Source organism: Thermobia domestica, chromosome 5, assembly GCF_964235325.1.
Source record: "Thermobia domestica chromosome 5, izTheDome1.hap1.1, whole genome shotgun sequence".
Lineage (NCBI taxonomy): Eukaryota > Metazoa > Arthropoda > Insecta > Zygentoma > Lepismatidae > Thermobia > Thermobia domestica.
In genome coordinates this window covers 34,502,947-34,519,195 of record NC_137458.1, presented here as the reverse complement: position 1 = coordinate 34,519,195, position 16,249 = coordinate 34,502,947, and the positions used below count along the sequence as shown (strand labels likewise).

The 16,249-nt window shown below is 34.5% G+C and overlaps 1 protein-coding gene across 1 annotated transcript in view; it reads left to right on the top strand.

Moving 5' to 3' along the window:
• Positions 1–14,902, top strand: part of LOC145685849 (TNF receptor-associated factor 4-like) — a 111,062-nt gene extending 96,160 nt beyond the window's left edge. Inside the window, exons 2-3 of the mRNA XM_081758477.1 lie at positions 13,732–13,819; positions 14,257–14,902. Of these exons, the coding sequence (XP_081614603.1) occupies positions 13,771–13,819; positions 14,257–14,444 (237 nt within the window). The 5' untranslated portion in view covers positions 13,732–13,770 and the 3' untranslated portion in view covers positions 14,445–14,902. The remainder of the gene's footprint in view (positions 1–13,731; positions 13,820–14,256) is intronic.
• Positions 14,903–16,249: the final 1,347 nt, after the last annotated feature.

Below are 16,249 nucleotides of genomic sequence, written 5' to 3'. Positions count from 1 at the left end.
TTCGAGAACTGTTTTCGTTTGATAGTTTCAGTTATTTTCCATCGTTCTTTCAACAGGTGAAAATAATAGTCTGCAAGGGTTGGCGTTTGACTTTGAATCAAATATTCCACAGTTACACCACACAACCAAATTACACTATTTTGTTTGTAATGAGGATAATATGAAAAATCAGGAAATAAAATCATTAGCGGGGAAATATCCTGGATCCCACAACGAACGAGAATACACATGATACGTGCGAACGTCAACCATATGTCGTGCACCAAATCACAAGTTGAAAGCCGATGTTGTAAAGTATCGTCTCTACTACAATGCGAACATGTTCCGTTAGACATCAGCTTAATTTTCTGTAACTTTATATTAGTTGGTATGACGTCATGTACAATTCGATACCACACAGAGCGTTGATTGACATTTAGGACTGTGTTATTGATATTTTTCCAGATCATATCCCAATTATAGTTAGGAAAGTTGTCTTTTCGTTTAATAGTAACATTTTGTTTACACTGATATGAGCTGTACAAAAGTTTCATATTCTGGTGTTTGGGAGTATCTAAGTCTAGAACCATGTAACTAGAATTCAAGAGTACATCATACAAATATTTTACAGTGTTTGAAAGAATAGACATATTAAGAGGAGGGGTGATTGCCGTGGCCTGTACCCAATAGAGACCCCAGATTTTAGCAAAACTGGCTGTATGTAATTGTATCTTGTACATCCAATTAATCAAATATAAAACAGTGCTTTTGCAATATATATCCACCATGTTGAGACCTCCAGCATTTTTAGATTGAGTAAGTACATACATGGGTGTTTTAAAAATGTTACCTCTCCAAACAAACCAATAAACTGCAGCTTGCATAGAGCGGGCAATTCGACTTGGCAACGGTAAAACAGGACTTAAATACCAAAGGTGAGATGTAATATATGTATTAACAATCCAAATTCTTTGTTCAAGACAGTAGCCACGAAATTTCCACGATTGACATAAACCTTTCACCTTCTGGAGGGCTAGAGCCCAATTTTCTAAAATCATTTGTTGGACCGTGCAATAAAAATAGACACCTAAAATTTTTATCCTATCAACATGGAGAATAGGAAAAGTAATCATCTGAAAATCCCAAGTACCAAATGCAAGCAATTTTGTTTTCTGAAAATTTATGCATGCCCCACTAGATTGTCCAATATTTTGTATGACATGAAGAACTTGATTAAGTTGAGCTTCATCTCGTACTAAAACAGAAAGATCATCAGCATAGGAACGCACTGTAAGGTGGAGATCAGCAAAGGAAATACCTATTTGCATAGCATGTAATTCACAAATCAATGGTGAAATGTAAATATTAAAAAGAGACATTGAAATCGGACACCCCTGTCTAATAGATCTATTGATTGTTATAAAAGGTGTTAAATAACCATTTACCTGGATTTTAGACCTCGCAAACATGTACAAAATTTTCACTTGATTAATTACAGCAGGATGAAATCCAAATTTTTCCATTACTTGATATAAATACCCATGGTTAACCAAATCAAATGCTGTCCTTAAATCTATAGATAGAAGGCCACCTTTACATTTGGTGTAATCAAAATATGCCACAGCATCGCGAAGATCCATCAACACATCAAGAAGTTTATTACCTTCTAGAAATCCTGCTTGCATTGGGTGGAGAATGCTTGAGAGCACTGTTTTTAACCTATTGAAAAAGCATTTTGCTACTATTTTATAGTCAACATTTAACATAGTTAACGCTCTATAATGTTTAAGACAAGTAGGATTTGGTAACTTTGGTACTAATATAATGACACCTGTAGCAAAGGATTCACTAATTACACCATGATGCAATATTTCATTGACAATAGTAGTAAACTCATCTGCTATAATAGGAAACACCTTTTGATAAAATTCTGCTACTAATCCATCAATTCCAGGAGTTTTATAACGCTGAAAACTGAGTATTACATCATGGATCTCATTTTTGGTATATGGTTGCATTAACATGTCGTTATAATCAGATGTCACTGTATAACCTGGCAAAGGTGTAAATTGCAAAACAGGAGTCGTGTTCTGTGATACATTATACAACTCTTGGTATGTATTATGAATGTGAGCTCTAATTTCACTCGGATTAGTTAGTACTTGCTGAGTATTAGAGGTTAATTTTGAAATTAAAGCTCGATTTTTACGTTTCTTTGTATGAATTAGATGGTATAACGTCATACGCTCGTTTTCTACCACAGTGTTATCTTTACAATAGAAACGAAATTTTTCAGTACATTCTCTCTGCAAATGTAAAATTTTACCTTTATAATACTGCATATCTCGGTACGATATTGGGGAAGTAGACGATAAACCACTAACAGATTGTAAACATTTCATATAAAATTGCATCATATGGTTACTATTGGCATTCCTATCTCGAAAGTGATCGATATATAGCCATTTGATTTTGGGTTTCACATATTGCTCCCACCATTTGAGGCGTGTGGTATACCTGTGGCGGTGGTGAAGCCAGTCTGACCAGTGCCGATGAAACTGGTTAAGAAAATAAGGATCATTTAGACCAAGGGGGGACATTTTCCAGTAGGATCGTCCCCAGACACAGTACGGCGAACCAATATTAAATTCTAGAACTAGACCTAAATGATCAGTAAACGGGGCTAAACAGACATCATATTTAATAATCAATTTAACCAAGTCTGGATTACAATAGCAACGGTCAATTCTGGACGCCGCATTACTGCGCACGTAAGTAAAGATATGGTCCTTTTTACAGTAGATAGCAGTATCAACCAGCCTATATTGAGAAACAAAAAATTGCAGTGCAGGACTATATGATGGTGTCCCGACACAATCATTAGCTCGAAGTACACAATTAAAATCGCCCATGAGCATAATGTTATTAAAAGGTTCAGAAAGCAAATACAACAAATCTTCAGAATATAAGATCTCTCTACCCGTCTTTCCTTGATGCCCCGAATTCCCATATATATTGACAATTACAGTGTTTTTCCAATACAACGCTATCCCTCTGCCATCCACCAACATTTTAAGGGAATCAATTTGTATTCCTTCTTTCACTAATATAGCAGTTCCAAAACCATGTACACCAATATTAACATGACTCTTATAACCAGAGATGGAACAGTGTTCATCGGAGATTATTTCCTGAAGACATATAAAATCTGCGTCATAATCATAAACAAATTTTTTAAACAATTCTTTTTTAACACTATTTTGCATACGGTTTACATTGAGTGAAACAATACGTGTAATGTACAGTGTTATAAGTAAGAAAACAAAAAAGCAAATGCAAGATTGGAACATATCGACGTATTACTATAAACAGAAGACGAGAACGTCAATATAGTCACACTGACAACAAAAAAGCGAAAAAAAAGTGTTTACAAATCTTGAAGGTCAGTGAGCACACCTGAGGCAGTATCGTCGTGACGTAAACATTCAGTTATTGAAGCACCACGCCTTTTCTTCTTTCGAGTTGTTATGACATTCACAGGTTGTGAATAGGAACCACGTGAGCCTCGTTTCTTTCGTGAACGTAATTCCCTTGTATCAGGAATGTCTGTTGTTTCACTTTCCAGGTCAAGGTCACTACCTTCTGTATCTGAAGTAGGTGCAATGAATTCCATATCAGTTTTTTGTTTCACAGCTTGGAGGGAGCTCTCAGTACCAACAGGCTGTTTACCAGGGAGACAAGACGGAGTATCGATATTATCTACACTTGCAAGGTCATTAACATTAACACTAGGTGTATGTGTTTCTTCAGCTGCATTGTTGATAAGGCCAGATGGGGAATCAGAGTTGTCATCCGTATGAGCAGCAATCGTAGTAGAGGTGTCAGGTATTGATGCTGAACTGTTTGGTTGTAATTGCACATGTTGTTCAGAAGGTTTTTTTGGAATAGTGCCGAGAGATGACATTTGTAAAGGCAGTGGCGGTGCGCTAGATGCGGGGCGGAGTGGGGGGAAAAACTCGGTAAATCGAATGTCAGACGTTTGAGACGTATGGGGGCCATTCAGTTCTTGTCTTCTTCTCTTATCACAGTCACTAAGTCGGTGAGTTAATGATCGACAGAAAAAACACATTACAGGCTGGCCTTCATATGATATGAAGCCACGAAAGCCGTTAAAGAGTAAACGTGAAGGAATAGGTTTTTTAAGGACAATGTTCACAGTTCGTATTCCATTGGACACTGCAAGGGGATAATTTTGAGACCATGTCTCATTGGTTATATTTTTCACTGTTCCATATTCAGTCAGAATTTGCACAATAACATTATTATCTAGTTGAATAGGTAAATTAAAGACTCTTACCCTGGTAATATTTTCCATTGCGTTGACAAGTTGGACAAAAGAGGTACTACCGTCACTATGTTTAAATGGTACCGTAGGTTCGAGCTTACTTAACACTTTTTCAAAAATGGCATCAGTATTAAAAGTCACAAACACAGCATATTCATCAGAGTGAAGTTGGAGCGCAATAATGTCATGGCAGTCCTCTTTAAATAAACTTTCAATCCATTTATGAATAGCGATGGGTGACGGGCGATTATTACGTTTTTCCTTGTCAAATACACATTTGATGGTATTTTTTCTAACGAGCTGAGACATCGTAATATTTTACAATATATAGTCACTTACACAAATAAACCACACGTAGTGGTAAAGCTAAGCACGTCAAACTGCGAACAAACACTGCACCGGACAACACGTCCTACCGCTAGCACAGTTTAACAGCAACTCACCCAGACCACTCGGCTATGGTAACCCCACTGAGCCACCGCGCCCCCCACGATTTTGGTAGAGTGTCACGGGTTGTAATAATATGTTTTGTTAAGACCCTGAATGGATTGCAAAAACAGATTGACGCTATCTCTTACCATCTTTGTTTTATGACGGTAAATATTAAAACCAGAAATGGCTAATTTGAACCACTTCTGATTTGAATAGAGAGTTAAGAGAGGAGATGATAGTACCTGTTCTTGGAACGCTGAATCGACTGCAAAGAACTACTTCTTGATATCTTTTATCGTTTTATCTGTAATACTTGTCCACAGACAGACGGACGTAGATATTCTATAAGATCCGAAACTTTTCCGGTTGGAAGTCTAATAAGGGTTTAAATTGAATATATTTTTGGAAGTATACATATATTCTTCTGGTACACGTGATCCATGGTGGGAAAACATTGAACAGTGGTTGCGATTTCACTTTAAAATGTAGGTCCACGTCTTGTATAGTCTTCATACTGGAAAGGGATGCCCTAAACTTCAACGAAAGACCAAGTAAAAATATTCCTTCTCTTCTAGTTTTGAATTAACAATAGGAAAAACTAATAGGAAAAAGGAAAACCCACCTGTTTAAAATTTCAGTTCCGTTTGATGAGGTCGTTATAGTCAGACACTTAGTTCTCTGTGTTTAAAAGAAATAAATCATTCAATAGTTCGTATTTTGTTTTGCTTTATTCAACTGTTTAAAATAATTTCTTTTGATACAAGAAATTGGAAAAATGAAACCAATTTAGATACAATCTGAATCACGGAGATAGATACAACTCTTACATCAACAAGAAATTTACATCTTCCATTACAGACATCTGTGATCAATATTTTCTTCACCTACAATTGATCTAACAAAAATATAATTATTAAGTAATATACATTATTGTGATAAGCTTAGTAACAGCACTTTCAAACTTCCTCCGAGATGATTACAGAGAAAAGATCTCCTCCAGTTCCTTACCAGAGGGTAGCGTTCCCAAAACTGATGCAACGTTCCCTCTTTGTACTGCCATACTGATGCGTTGCAGTAGAAAAGAGGTTGCTCTAGCGCCTCCTGACGACAAATGAATGCGGTGACCGACTTCTTTTATAAAGTTAAGGCCTTCGGGACCCCAGGAACCACCTGATTCGATAGCTATAACGACAAAATGATATTTGTCGAGTAAATTGCTGTACTTCTTGCGTTTTTCTGTTTCACGGTGAGCAGCCACGTTGCCAGCTTGTGCTGAGGGAGAATGTAGATTTGTTTTTGTATTAATATATTGCCAATAACGCATTAATTATTACTATTAGCAAATAACTATATTTTGATATTTTGGAAACTAAAAGTTTTACACCGTTTACCTTTTTGATAACTATTATTTCTAATTTATATCGACATATATAAAATATTTCTTTTTATATATATCAAAACATTCATTATACTTAAATTACTTAACATTATAAATGCTTGGGAAAAGATTTCGTTCGCTACCATTTCTATTAAAGACCAAAAATTTTGAAACCTTTTTAAAACAACATTTCAAAATAGAGAAAAAAGAGGGAACAACTAAAATATTTGGCCAGGACATTTGAATTGTTAATAGCAGCGTTATTGTTCAAAACAAAAAAAAAAGTGTCGAAAATAAAGATAGGTTGTTAATTTATCTTCTTTTTTCTATTCCTTTTTTTTTTTTGTTTGTTTGTTTGAAAGAGCATTGTTTCTTTGTGCTGTCTTTTACATCGAAATTACTTGAAAATAAAATGAAACAATTATTTTTTTTTCATTTTCTTATTTTTAGGAAGAGCATTATTGTGCTCTGTAGGCCCTAAATTTGAATTTTTGATTTTTCTTTTACCTAGGAACGTTTGCTACTGTCTTTTAAAGATTTGGTATATTAGCGTGTGCGTAGAAATTGAAGACAGAGAGAAGCAGTGAAAGATGCGGAGAGAGAAAGGCAGAAATAGTAGAAAGAAAGAAGAAGAAAGAGCAAGAAACTGCTTCTCGATATCTTCTAATAAGCTTTTATTAGAATGAAATATTGGATGAGATTATTCAAATTTTATCACTGTTTCATGAAAAATAATTTTTCATATAACTTTACCAACATTAGATTTCGTTTTTTTTTAATATCCTTCGTAGTCGTGGTCTTCTTCTTCTTCTTCTTCTTCTTCTTCTTCTTCTTCTTCTAATTATTATTATTATTATTATTATTATTATTATTATTATTATTATTATTATTATTATTATTATTATTATTATTATTATTATAACTACGAGATGAAAATGCACAACTATTTTAATGCCTATAAGCACTGGAATATCCGTTGGGGTTTAGAGGTACTTACAAACAGATGAGAACTTCGTGATAAGTTTTTCATTGAAAAGTATTTGAAATCATCACTTGTCTGAATGTGATCTAACGCATTACAAACTAACCACAAGAACTGTGAATCTACAATTAATTAATGTGGTATTTCATTTATAGTGAGTCTGGTAACGAATACATACACTAGTGTAGGTTCTCAACTTATGCGTCGCGACACACTGGTATGTTATGCAGTCCCGTAAGGTGTATCGTGAATATAGTATCTTTGGTAAAGATGCCCCACTGAGTGAAGACGCCCCTGCTCGAATTGCTCAAGGCCGGTGACTCGTGGTCACAGTACTTGGCATGCGCGTAAAAGGGTACACGAAGAGAAAGAAGCTGCTTTTGTTCAGGTCTGTTCACAAAGCTAAGTTACCCTTATTTTAGTGTCCATAATTTTAGAGAGTGAAACGTAGTAATGCTCTTGACGGTAGTTAAATAGAAGTACATGAATAAAACATAATTGCTTAAGAACTTCAGTCTTTTACAAATGCTAATATGCTTTGTTGTGTTTCTGCGTAAATGAGTATGTCACGTGATTGACTGGGGCATCTTTGCTTCAAAATTGGGAAAGTTGCCCCAGTGAAATCGAAGCAAAGATGTCCCACTTTATAACACTTAAGGGCGATTCTCAGCGTTACGCATGGGACATTCGTACACAAAAACTGTTTTTTTAAACAAAAATGTACTTTCAAATAAAATGAAAAGTATGTCAGAATTAGGGGAAAAATTATTAGTGCATTGTTAAAAAAAAGAAACACACAAAACAATTGCAAATTTGAGTTATAAGCCAAAATCAAGCGTTACGCACAGGACTCAGACAAAGAAGCTCATGTGACAATTTCAATTTCATTGGACATTTTCTGCGATTTATGACAGCATTTTAATTTTATATGCCATCACTTATGTTCTACATTCATTCTCCTTACTGTGCATTATAATTTTTAAATTGGAAAATAGAATTTAATTAGCTTCACACTATGTTTTCTTTTTTGACTCGCCGTTACGCACGGGACAGAAAAGTAACCATGCAATTGTCTGGTTGTTCTAAGGCTGTTATTATGCAATATCCTTACTAAAGAGATTGATATTTTAAGATTAACATTTGGACATTAACAATCACAAAAAATTTGCATCCATAATTTAATTTAAGTGAAATAAATTACATTCCAAAGTATCAAAGACGAACTTTGCTAGGCAACTCGCTTAGTGTTATTACTATGTATTTAGGGTATTTGTCTGAGTGTTGATTGGTAGCGTTCAAACCACATAATGTTGTACAACTGTTGAGCTGCTCGATCCTCTGTGCTATCCACCAAACGTTGAGTCGTTTGAACGCTGCCATTATCAGGTGAAATGCGGGAAAGTGAATTGAAAGGAAACAATTGGTTTTGGATTATTTGTTATGATTGTTTGTTACTTCACAGTGAAGATTTGCTTTAGTGTGAGTTTTTTATATAAGTAATATGGATTCACATGGAAGTAACTCTGTTCCAAGTAATATTATCAGTGATGAACTGAATCGATCAACAAAAGCAATGAGTGGCGCTGAAAGGGATAGAAAATTTAGACTTCAACATAGCAACAAGGTGAGACTGAAAAATAAAGTGAGAATGCACCGTTATAGGCAAGTTAAAAGATTAACTCTTTTCCTCTCATGTTCCTTTTGAAAAAAAAAAAAACGCAATCCGCATTGTTTCGTTGTTGGCCATTTAGAAGAGGAAAACACTCTAAAATGTGAAGAAGAACAAGGTAATTCAAGTTAGATTGGTTCAAGGAAAACGAAAAGATTGCCAGTGTACAGAATGATATATTCACCAAGTGATGAGACCGACATTACTTCAGAATACAACTTTGAAAACGATATTATAATGATATTCCAATCCTTCAACTGTCGGACTCAGAATGGACAATATTAGAGCACGTGTATTTCTCCTAGTGAAATTTGATTGTGATTCTTCCAGAAATAGGATTAAATATCGGTATGTGTGTGTGTCTGAAAGTGATGTAGAAGAAGATGGGGACATTAGAGTAACAAATCTGAAATGCATAGACAACAGTTGTACAAAGTTTTGTTTTGATGAAAATAGCAGATCTTATGTCTCATTTGATCAAGTTTTAAATATACTTCAAGCACCTAATTTTCTGATAAAGAGTGAAAGAATATAGTAAAAAGTTGCGAATCCATTTGCCCCTACAAGACTGTCAAACCAACTTAGATACCTGCCTTTCTAATGAAAAGAAAAAAGTGCGATTTATCATGATAATTACTTTTAAGCCTCGTGGTAAATGTTTCTATGTAACTTAACGTAAACGTTTTTGGTAGTTATGTTATATTTGATTTAGTTTCTCTCAGCAAATTCATGTTCCTTTGAGTTAATATAAAAGTTTATTCTTCATTGTTTAACCTCAATAAAAATAAACACGAATTGAAATGTTAATAACTTGATTTTATTCACTTCCTTGGATAAATCTATAAATGTCCTGTGCGTAACGTTACGCACGGGACAACATTTCTATACCTCACAAAGTGCATACGGAGGATAATAAACAAATTTAATAAGTACTACTAACAGGCTAATAATAATTCTACTTTGGAGCAAAAGTTTCAATACTTTATCTTCTACAATTACAAAGAAAACACGAAAAATACATGTTTTCCGTTACGCACGGGACAGCGAAACATGACATGAGAAAACTACGATTTTTGCCTACTAGAATCAAACATTAATTCAGACAAAATTGTCAAATTTTTGCCAAAGGTCCACTTCATATTTTTTGCTATTGTTCATATAATTACAGATTTAAAATTTAGTTTGAAAATTATTTGAAAATTGGGATATGTGAACAGTATTGAGCATGGTGTAGAACATAAAAGTTTATGTGGTCAAAACCTAGTAAATATATTATACAAAAAGATTTTAAATGTCTCAGTATATACTTACATTATTTCTTAATAGAAAAACATAAACATCATAGTTTCAAATTAATTTTGAAAATTTATTGACAATGGACCACTTGCCAGAGAATCGCCCTATTATTCTGTGACAATAGGCATGGCTTTACGATTGACAATTTGGAAAAGACATTAGTTATTCACACTGTCTTCTCTGGCGTGTAGAATTTGGGGAGGGGACATGAAAGAAAGTTATTTAAATTGTAGTACCCAGCCCTATCTATTTATTATCTTCGATTCCATTTGTTACTTTTCTGCTTACCTTCACGGACCCCTGAGACATATCAAGAACTCTGTTATACATAGCCTGAATATTATATTCCGAATAAATATAATTATTATTATTTATATGTTATTCTGTCGTTAGTAAATAAATTTAATTAGAATACAATATTGAATATTTCGTACTTCAAAATATTGGGGGGACGCGTCTCCCTCTTCCCCCCGCCAGAGACGCCCGTGGTTATTCACTGTAATGCCCATTGAATTTCGACATCTGGTAAATAGGAGCTATTGGTGAGTACCAGTATTTATTTTTTTTATGTTGGGTGTTTTCCCATACTTTTCCTTATTTTTCGTTAAATATTTTTTTTAATTTTTGGTAATTTTTGTCATTTTTAGCACATAAAAGATAAATATTTTACAGTTTTTAGCACGTAAACATCCAGACCCTACTCATGTCTTAATCTTTTCTTTTTTTGTTTTTGTTTTTCTTTTTCTTTCTTTTTCTTTCTTTCCACTGCATATAGTAACTTTCCATCTGCCTTGAATACTTCGGGAATTTCCCGAACGTAAAAAACTGTTCATATTGAAGCTTATTTACGTGGGCTGTTATCTCCCTCTCCCCTCGCTGCGTGTGTTGATTTAGTCCGGCGATGCCACATATTGCAACACGCGTTCCACAACGTGACTGCGAAGTAGCAGACAGGAAAGACGGAATAAAAAAAAAAAGTAGACTGCAATACAATTGAAAGAACAGGAAACTGAAATCAAACCGTGCCCCGCCTTGTTAGGCAAAGTGCTACAATGTTTTTTTTTTTACTACAATATTTCTAGACCGTGAAAACTTATATAATATCTTCATAAGAATAACAACGAATCTGCATATGATTTTTATTGGTGCAGAGGTTCTCAATCGGTGTCGCGCAGTCCTATAGGGTGTTTCGCTAAATTTTAAAATTTAAAAATTATGAAGCACTTAATAATTAGTTAAAAATCAACATTCAGACATAGTGTAACAGTCAACACCTCCAGCGGCATCAGCAATACTCAGTACTATATACAGGCATTACTTTATAGAAACCTATAGGCTTACACAATTATTATTATTATTATTATTATTATTATTATTATTATTATTATTATTATTATTATTATTATTATTATTATTATTATTATTATTATTATTATTATTATTATAAAAATTAACCTTTAGATGCCCGCCGGGATTTTAACAAAATCGTAGACTGTCACGTTGGGGACTCTGGTGACCCCCCTAATTATCATAGAGTCACAATTTATACACCGTTGGAAAGCTTACAAGACATTAGATTCCAACGAGATTCCCGCCATATTCGTAGAAGAAGAAGAAGCAACAAAAATCATTAAAAAATTAAGAAAAAATATTTTTGGGGGGTTCTGCCAACTCTAGCAATCACCCTACGCTGACAAAATGACGCTTATGTGTAGGCCAGACACTAGTGACAATAATGTAAAGAAAGCCGTTGCTGCAATACAATACCAATCCTTATCGGTGCACCAAAAAGGAGGGGAAGAATGCCCCCAAAATCTGATGAAAAATAAAAAGCAACTTCACCCTCCTCCTTCGACCGTGGTACCCTCCACATACATAAAATGCACACCGGCAGAAAGCTTCATCCTTCAGAAATACACTGGTACCAAAACCATCTTTCTACCTTAATTACGGGCTGAGTAATTGGGGTTTAAAAACCCGACAAAGAAGTTGCGTCAATGGACATTTAAATGTAACCAAATGTGTCGCGGAGTCTTGGGTGTTCAGCTAAATGTGTCGTCCATCAGCAAAGATTGAAATGTATTTACACGAGAAAGAAAATCAACATTTCTTACTATTCTTGCTTTGAAACTAGTGGACAACAGACGAATGAAGTCGTGCGGTTAGACCTACGATAATGCATCACCTAATTCAGAAATCTGAAAAACAGTTTCGCTGGAATGGACGATTCGCACACATTATACGATAAATTTGCACTGTTTCGTGTCCGAGGAATACATTGTGTTAAGCCTACACACAAGACATTTTACACAATAAGCAAACCATTAATTATATTAAGCTGATTCATTTAACAAAATAGAAACAGAGAAAAAATAAGGTGTAACGTTTCGAAACTACCTTCATTGGACGCAAGAATCTCTTTTATATATATATGAGAGTGCCAATATTAGTATTAAACCCTATTTTAAGCAGTGGCAACTCTTCAGAAGAGAGAAAGGAACACAGATAGTGTAAGATATTTTAGAAGACATTATTGGATATGAACTTTTTATAATAGTTGAGGTCATAATGAAAGGGAAATTGTTATTTTTGAATGAACAAAGAAAGGAATGTAAATATTGTAAAATCTTTTTCAAAACTTTTTTAAAATTCTTTTACTCGATATTTCTTCATAGTTTTTTATTAAAATACTTACTAACGTATCTTAATTTTATTGTGCTAACAAGCCAGTATATGTTGCCAGTAAAATAGTTTAGATTGATCGATCGCTTGGTGTGATTACCACAATATTTAATGTCACGAACCCCCTTCCCCTTTCTTTAGGAAATCCTGGCCACGTGCCTGGTTGGTAATAATGACTAACGCTTACAAAGATAAGTAACAATGTATTGGACCAGGAGAATAAAGTATCCATCTCCCATGTCATGGGCAACGTTGTCGGGACATTTTTACTCTCAGATTTTGAAATGTTGTTCATTTTGATCATAACTTTAAATAATTATATATATTTAGAGGCCCCTTCCAGAGTTACAAAGTTAATGACTGCAGTAAATATAGAAATAGATGATAGATTCTCGAGCAATCACGGTGGCTCAGCAGCAAAACGCTCACCTATGGTGCAAGGGGTACTGGTTCGCTACGCGGTCATGTGAGTTTATGGTGGACAACATAGTGTCCGTGAGTTTCTCGGGGTACTCCCGCATTCTTATTCCACCAAATTCTTACATAATTATTCACTTGCATGTATCGTTTGTCTCCTTTATTCCACGGGACATAATCATAGAAGAACACTAAACTAATAATTTCAGTTTTTTTGTACAATCGATAAACGATACAATAAATATCAACCATCCCAGTATCTTTAACAATTAACTGCGCTTGTAACTGATTCCCGAATTTATTGTAAACATTTTGTCAAGTGATGTGTAATCACTCTACCTGCCCGCTATCAACTCCATTACCCGGTCCTACGAAGATAAATTAACTACAAAATGAGAGAAGCGCTGATGTTCTTTCAATTACTATGTTTGAGGTGCTTTGTACCTTTATTTCTATATATTTTTAGAGCACGATAAAAAGCTGTATATGTAACGTTCTATTTCATACAAATAATTAACAATTTGTCGTGGCGTATGTTTAACATTATATAGGTAGATTCTCGAACCTTCATTCTTACTGAATGAGTGGCCATGGATGACGAAGGTGGTGCTAATCAACAACCTCCGCACGGAAAACGAGGTAATGTATCACTATTTATTATTTTTCGATTGTAGAACTTTGCTTACGTTTTGTTTATAAAATAGAGAACATAATGAAAGTATAAAATGTTTTAATTATTTGCATTTGAATAGTTTTATTCAAGTCACATTTTCAAGTCCAGCCGGCTGGACATCGGGACTTTATCCTGACCAAACATCATATTTTAGTATTGTTAATGTAAAATTGCTAATTTTTTCTCAAATATTATTTGTATCCAACCTTGCAATGATTCGTGTACATTTCATCATAAGGAATTGCGGTTAAATATATTTTGTTTAGAAACGAGAAGATTGAATAAATACTTATCATATTAAACTATTAGATAAAATACCTATATTAAATATGTGTTGCATGTATTTACCTAAACCTAAGTAACATGTCATCGATTACCATATTATTATATTCTATATTTTCAGGGAGGTTACATTTAACGAATGAAGAAATATTACAAGAATTGGGTGAAAGCAACATTGATCTTGGACTTTCCGATGATTCAGACGCAGATCCAGATTGGAAAGATTCTGAACAAGATGCAAATACTTCGGACTCTGATCTTTCTTGCCGAATAACTACAGTAAACAGACGAAGACATGCAAAGAAATAAACTGTGGAAAGTACAACCAATATTAGACGCATTTAAAAACAAATGTTTGCATCTTCCGCTTTCAGGAAATTTGTCCATTAACGGACAGACGATCACGTTTGAGGGAAAACTAATCTTTGCCAATATGTGAAAGGAAAACTTAATCCTGTAGGTCTGAAAAAACTTTGTGTTAGCCAGTCCAGATGGTTTAGTTTTAGATTTCGTAATTTACGAAGGAGCTAATACATAGGTGGATGGATGGATGGATGGATAGCTAATACAAACTATTCGGTATTTCTAAAGAGTAATTTGTCATTTACATTGTTCACTCATTGTTGTGAGTATACAGCACTAATAAACATGTATTATCTGTACTAACAATGTTGCTATTACAAAAGTTTTAATTGTTTTATTGAATTTTAACATATACAAAAAAGTAGGATAAAGCCCCGAAGTCCAGCTGGCTGGACATCAAATTTCGGGGGGTGGGGGGGAGGTAAACATTTTATTATAAAACAATATCCTTACTTACCCCTAAACTATTACTAAATCAAAGAGAAATGTAAAAGACCACGAAAAATATCATCTCGGGACTGAGGAGGCTATACATACTCGAGTGTATTACTTCATATGTTAAAAAAAAAAAGAAAAGAAAAGAAAAAGAAAGAAAGAAAGAAGAAAGAGAAAAATGTAGTGAGCAATATTAGTTTGTTCAAGCTTCAAAGTTGTTTAATATGAACTGATATTGCTGTTTCTTTTGCTATTGTAAATATCTTCCTTTGAATTCACTTAGCTCGAGCATTGATTATATTACGTTTATATAATTACTGTTTGTACTAAAATTTTCACTCCGTTGAAGATCACTACAAATACAAGAGAAGTTAGTGTCAGATACCAGCGAGCAAGCGCTTGTTAAAACTTCATCTGCCTTTCGTTGGCCACTTCTGCGACCAAGAAGACCTTATGCGCCAGAGCGACAAGAATGTAGCACTGTATTGCATCACTGTAGTCTTTCCACCATGATCTAAACCTAAAATCTCAAAAAAGGAAACAAATAAACATTTAAAAAATAAAATGAAAATAAACTCCTTCGTCCCAGGACCTGCAAACGACAGAATACTTAGTAATATATATATATATATATATATATATATATATATATATATATATATATATATATATATATATATATATACAATGAAAGAACAACACAGTGGCGTATTCAGGGGGGACTTCCCAGCTTAGCCCCTCCCGAAATCTTACTTACCATACTAAAGTATATGAAATATCTTGCAGAATTTTCACAGTTTCAGGCAAAGCCCCCCACCCCGAAAGTTAGCAAAACCCTCCCCCGAAACAAAATCGTAAATACGCCACTGGAACAACACCTTTCAATCGAGAAAACAAAATAACCTGAGGAGAGAGAGACAGGTCACTAAGAACATTAGAAAGGACATATTGCATTCGTGGATGATAACGTGACAAGAACTTACGCAGATATAACATAGAACCTTGGGAAGGATGGATTCTCCTATGTAGTATCATAGCGCTTTGAAGAGAAAGTGTGGATTCTCCCGCTCTAGTCCATATAAACTGTCAACCCTCTGTTGTCCCCAAGGCTAGGGTGGCGCTGCGATCGTTTTCAGATTTCACCAGAGCTTAGTTTCCTCCCTGACATGAATAACTTTGCCGATGCTTTGAACACTAAGATCTTTCCTCTGGACTCTTTTAAAATTGCTCACACCATAAAACTCTGCAGAACATGTATTTAATCAACAACACAAAGAATACTTTCGCATCTGAAAGAACACTTGAATATCTTCGTG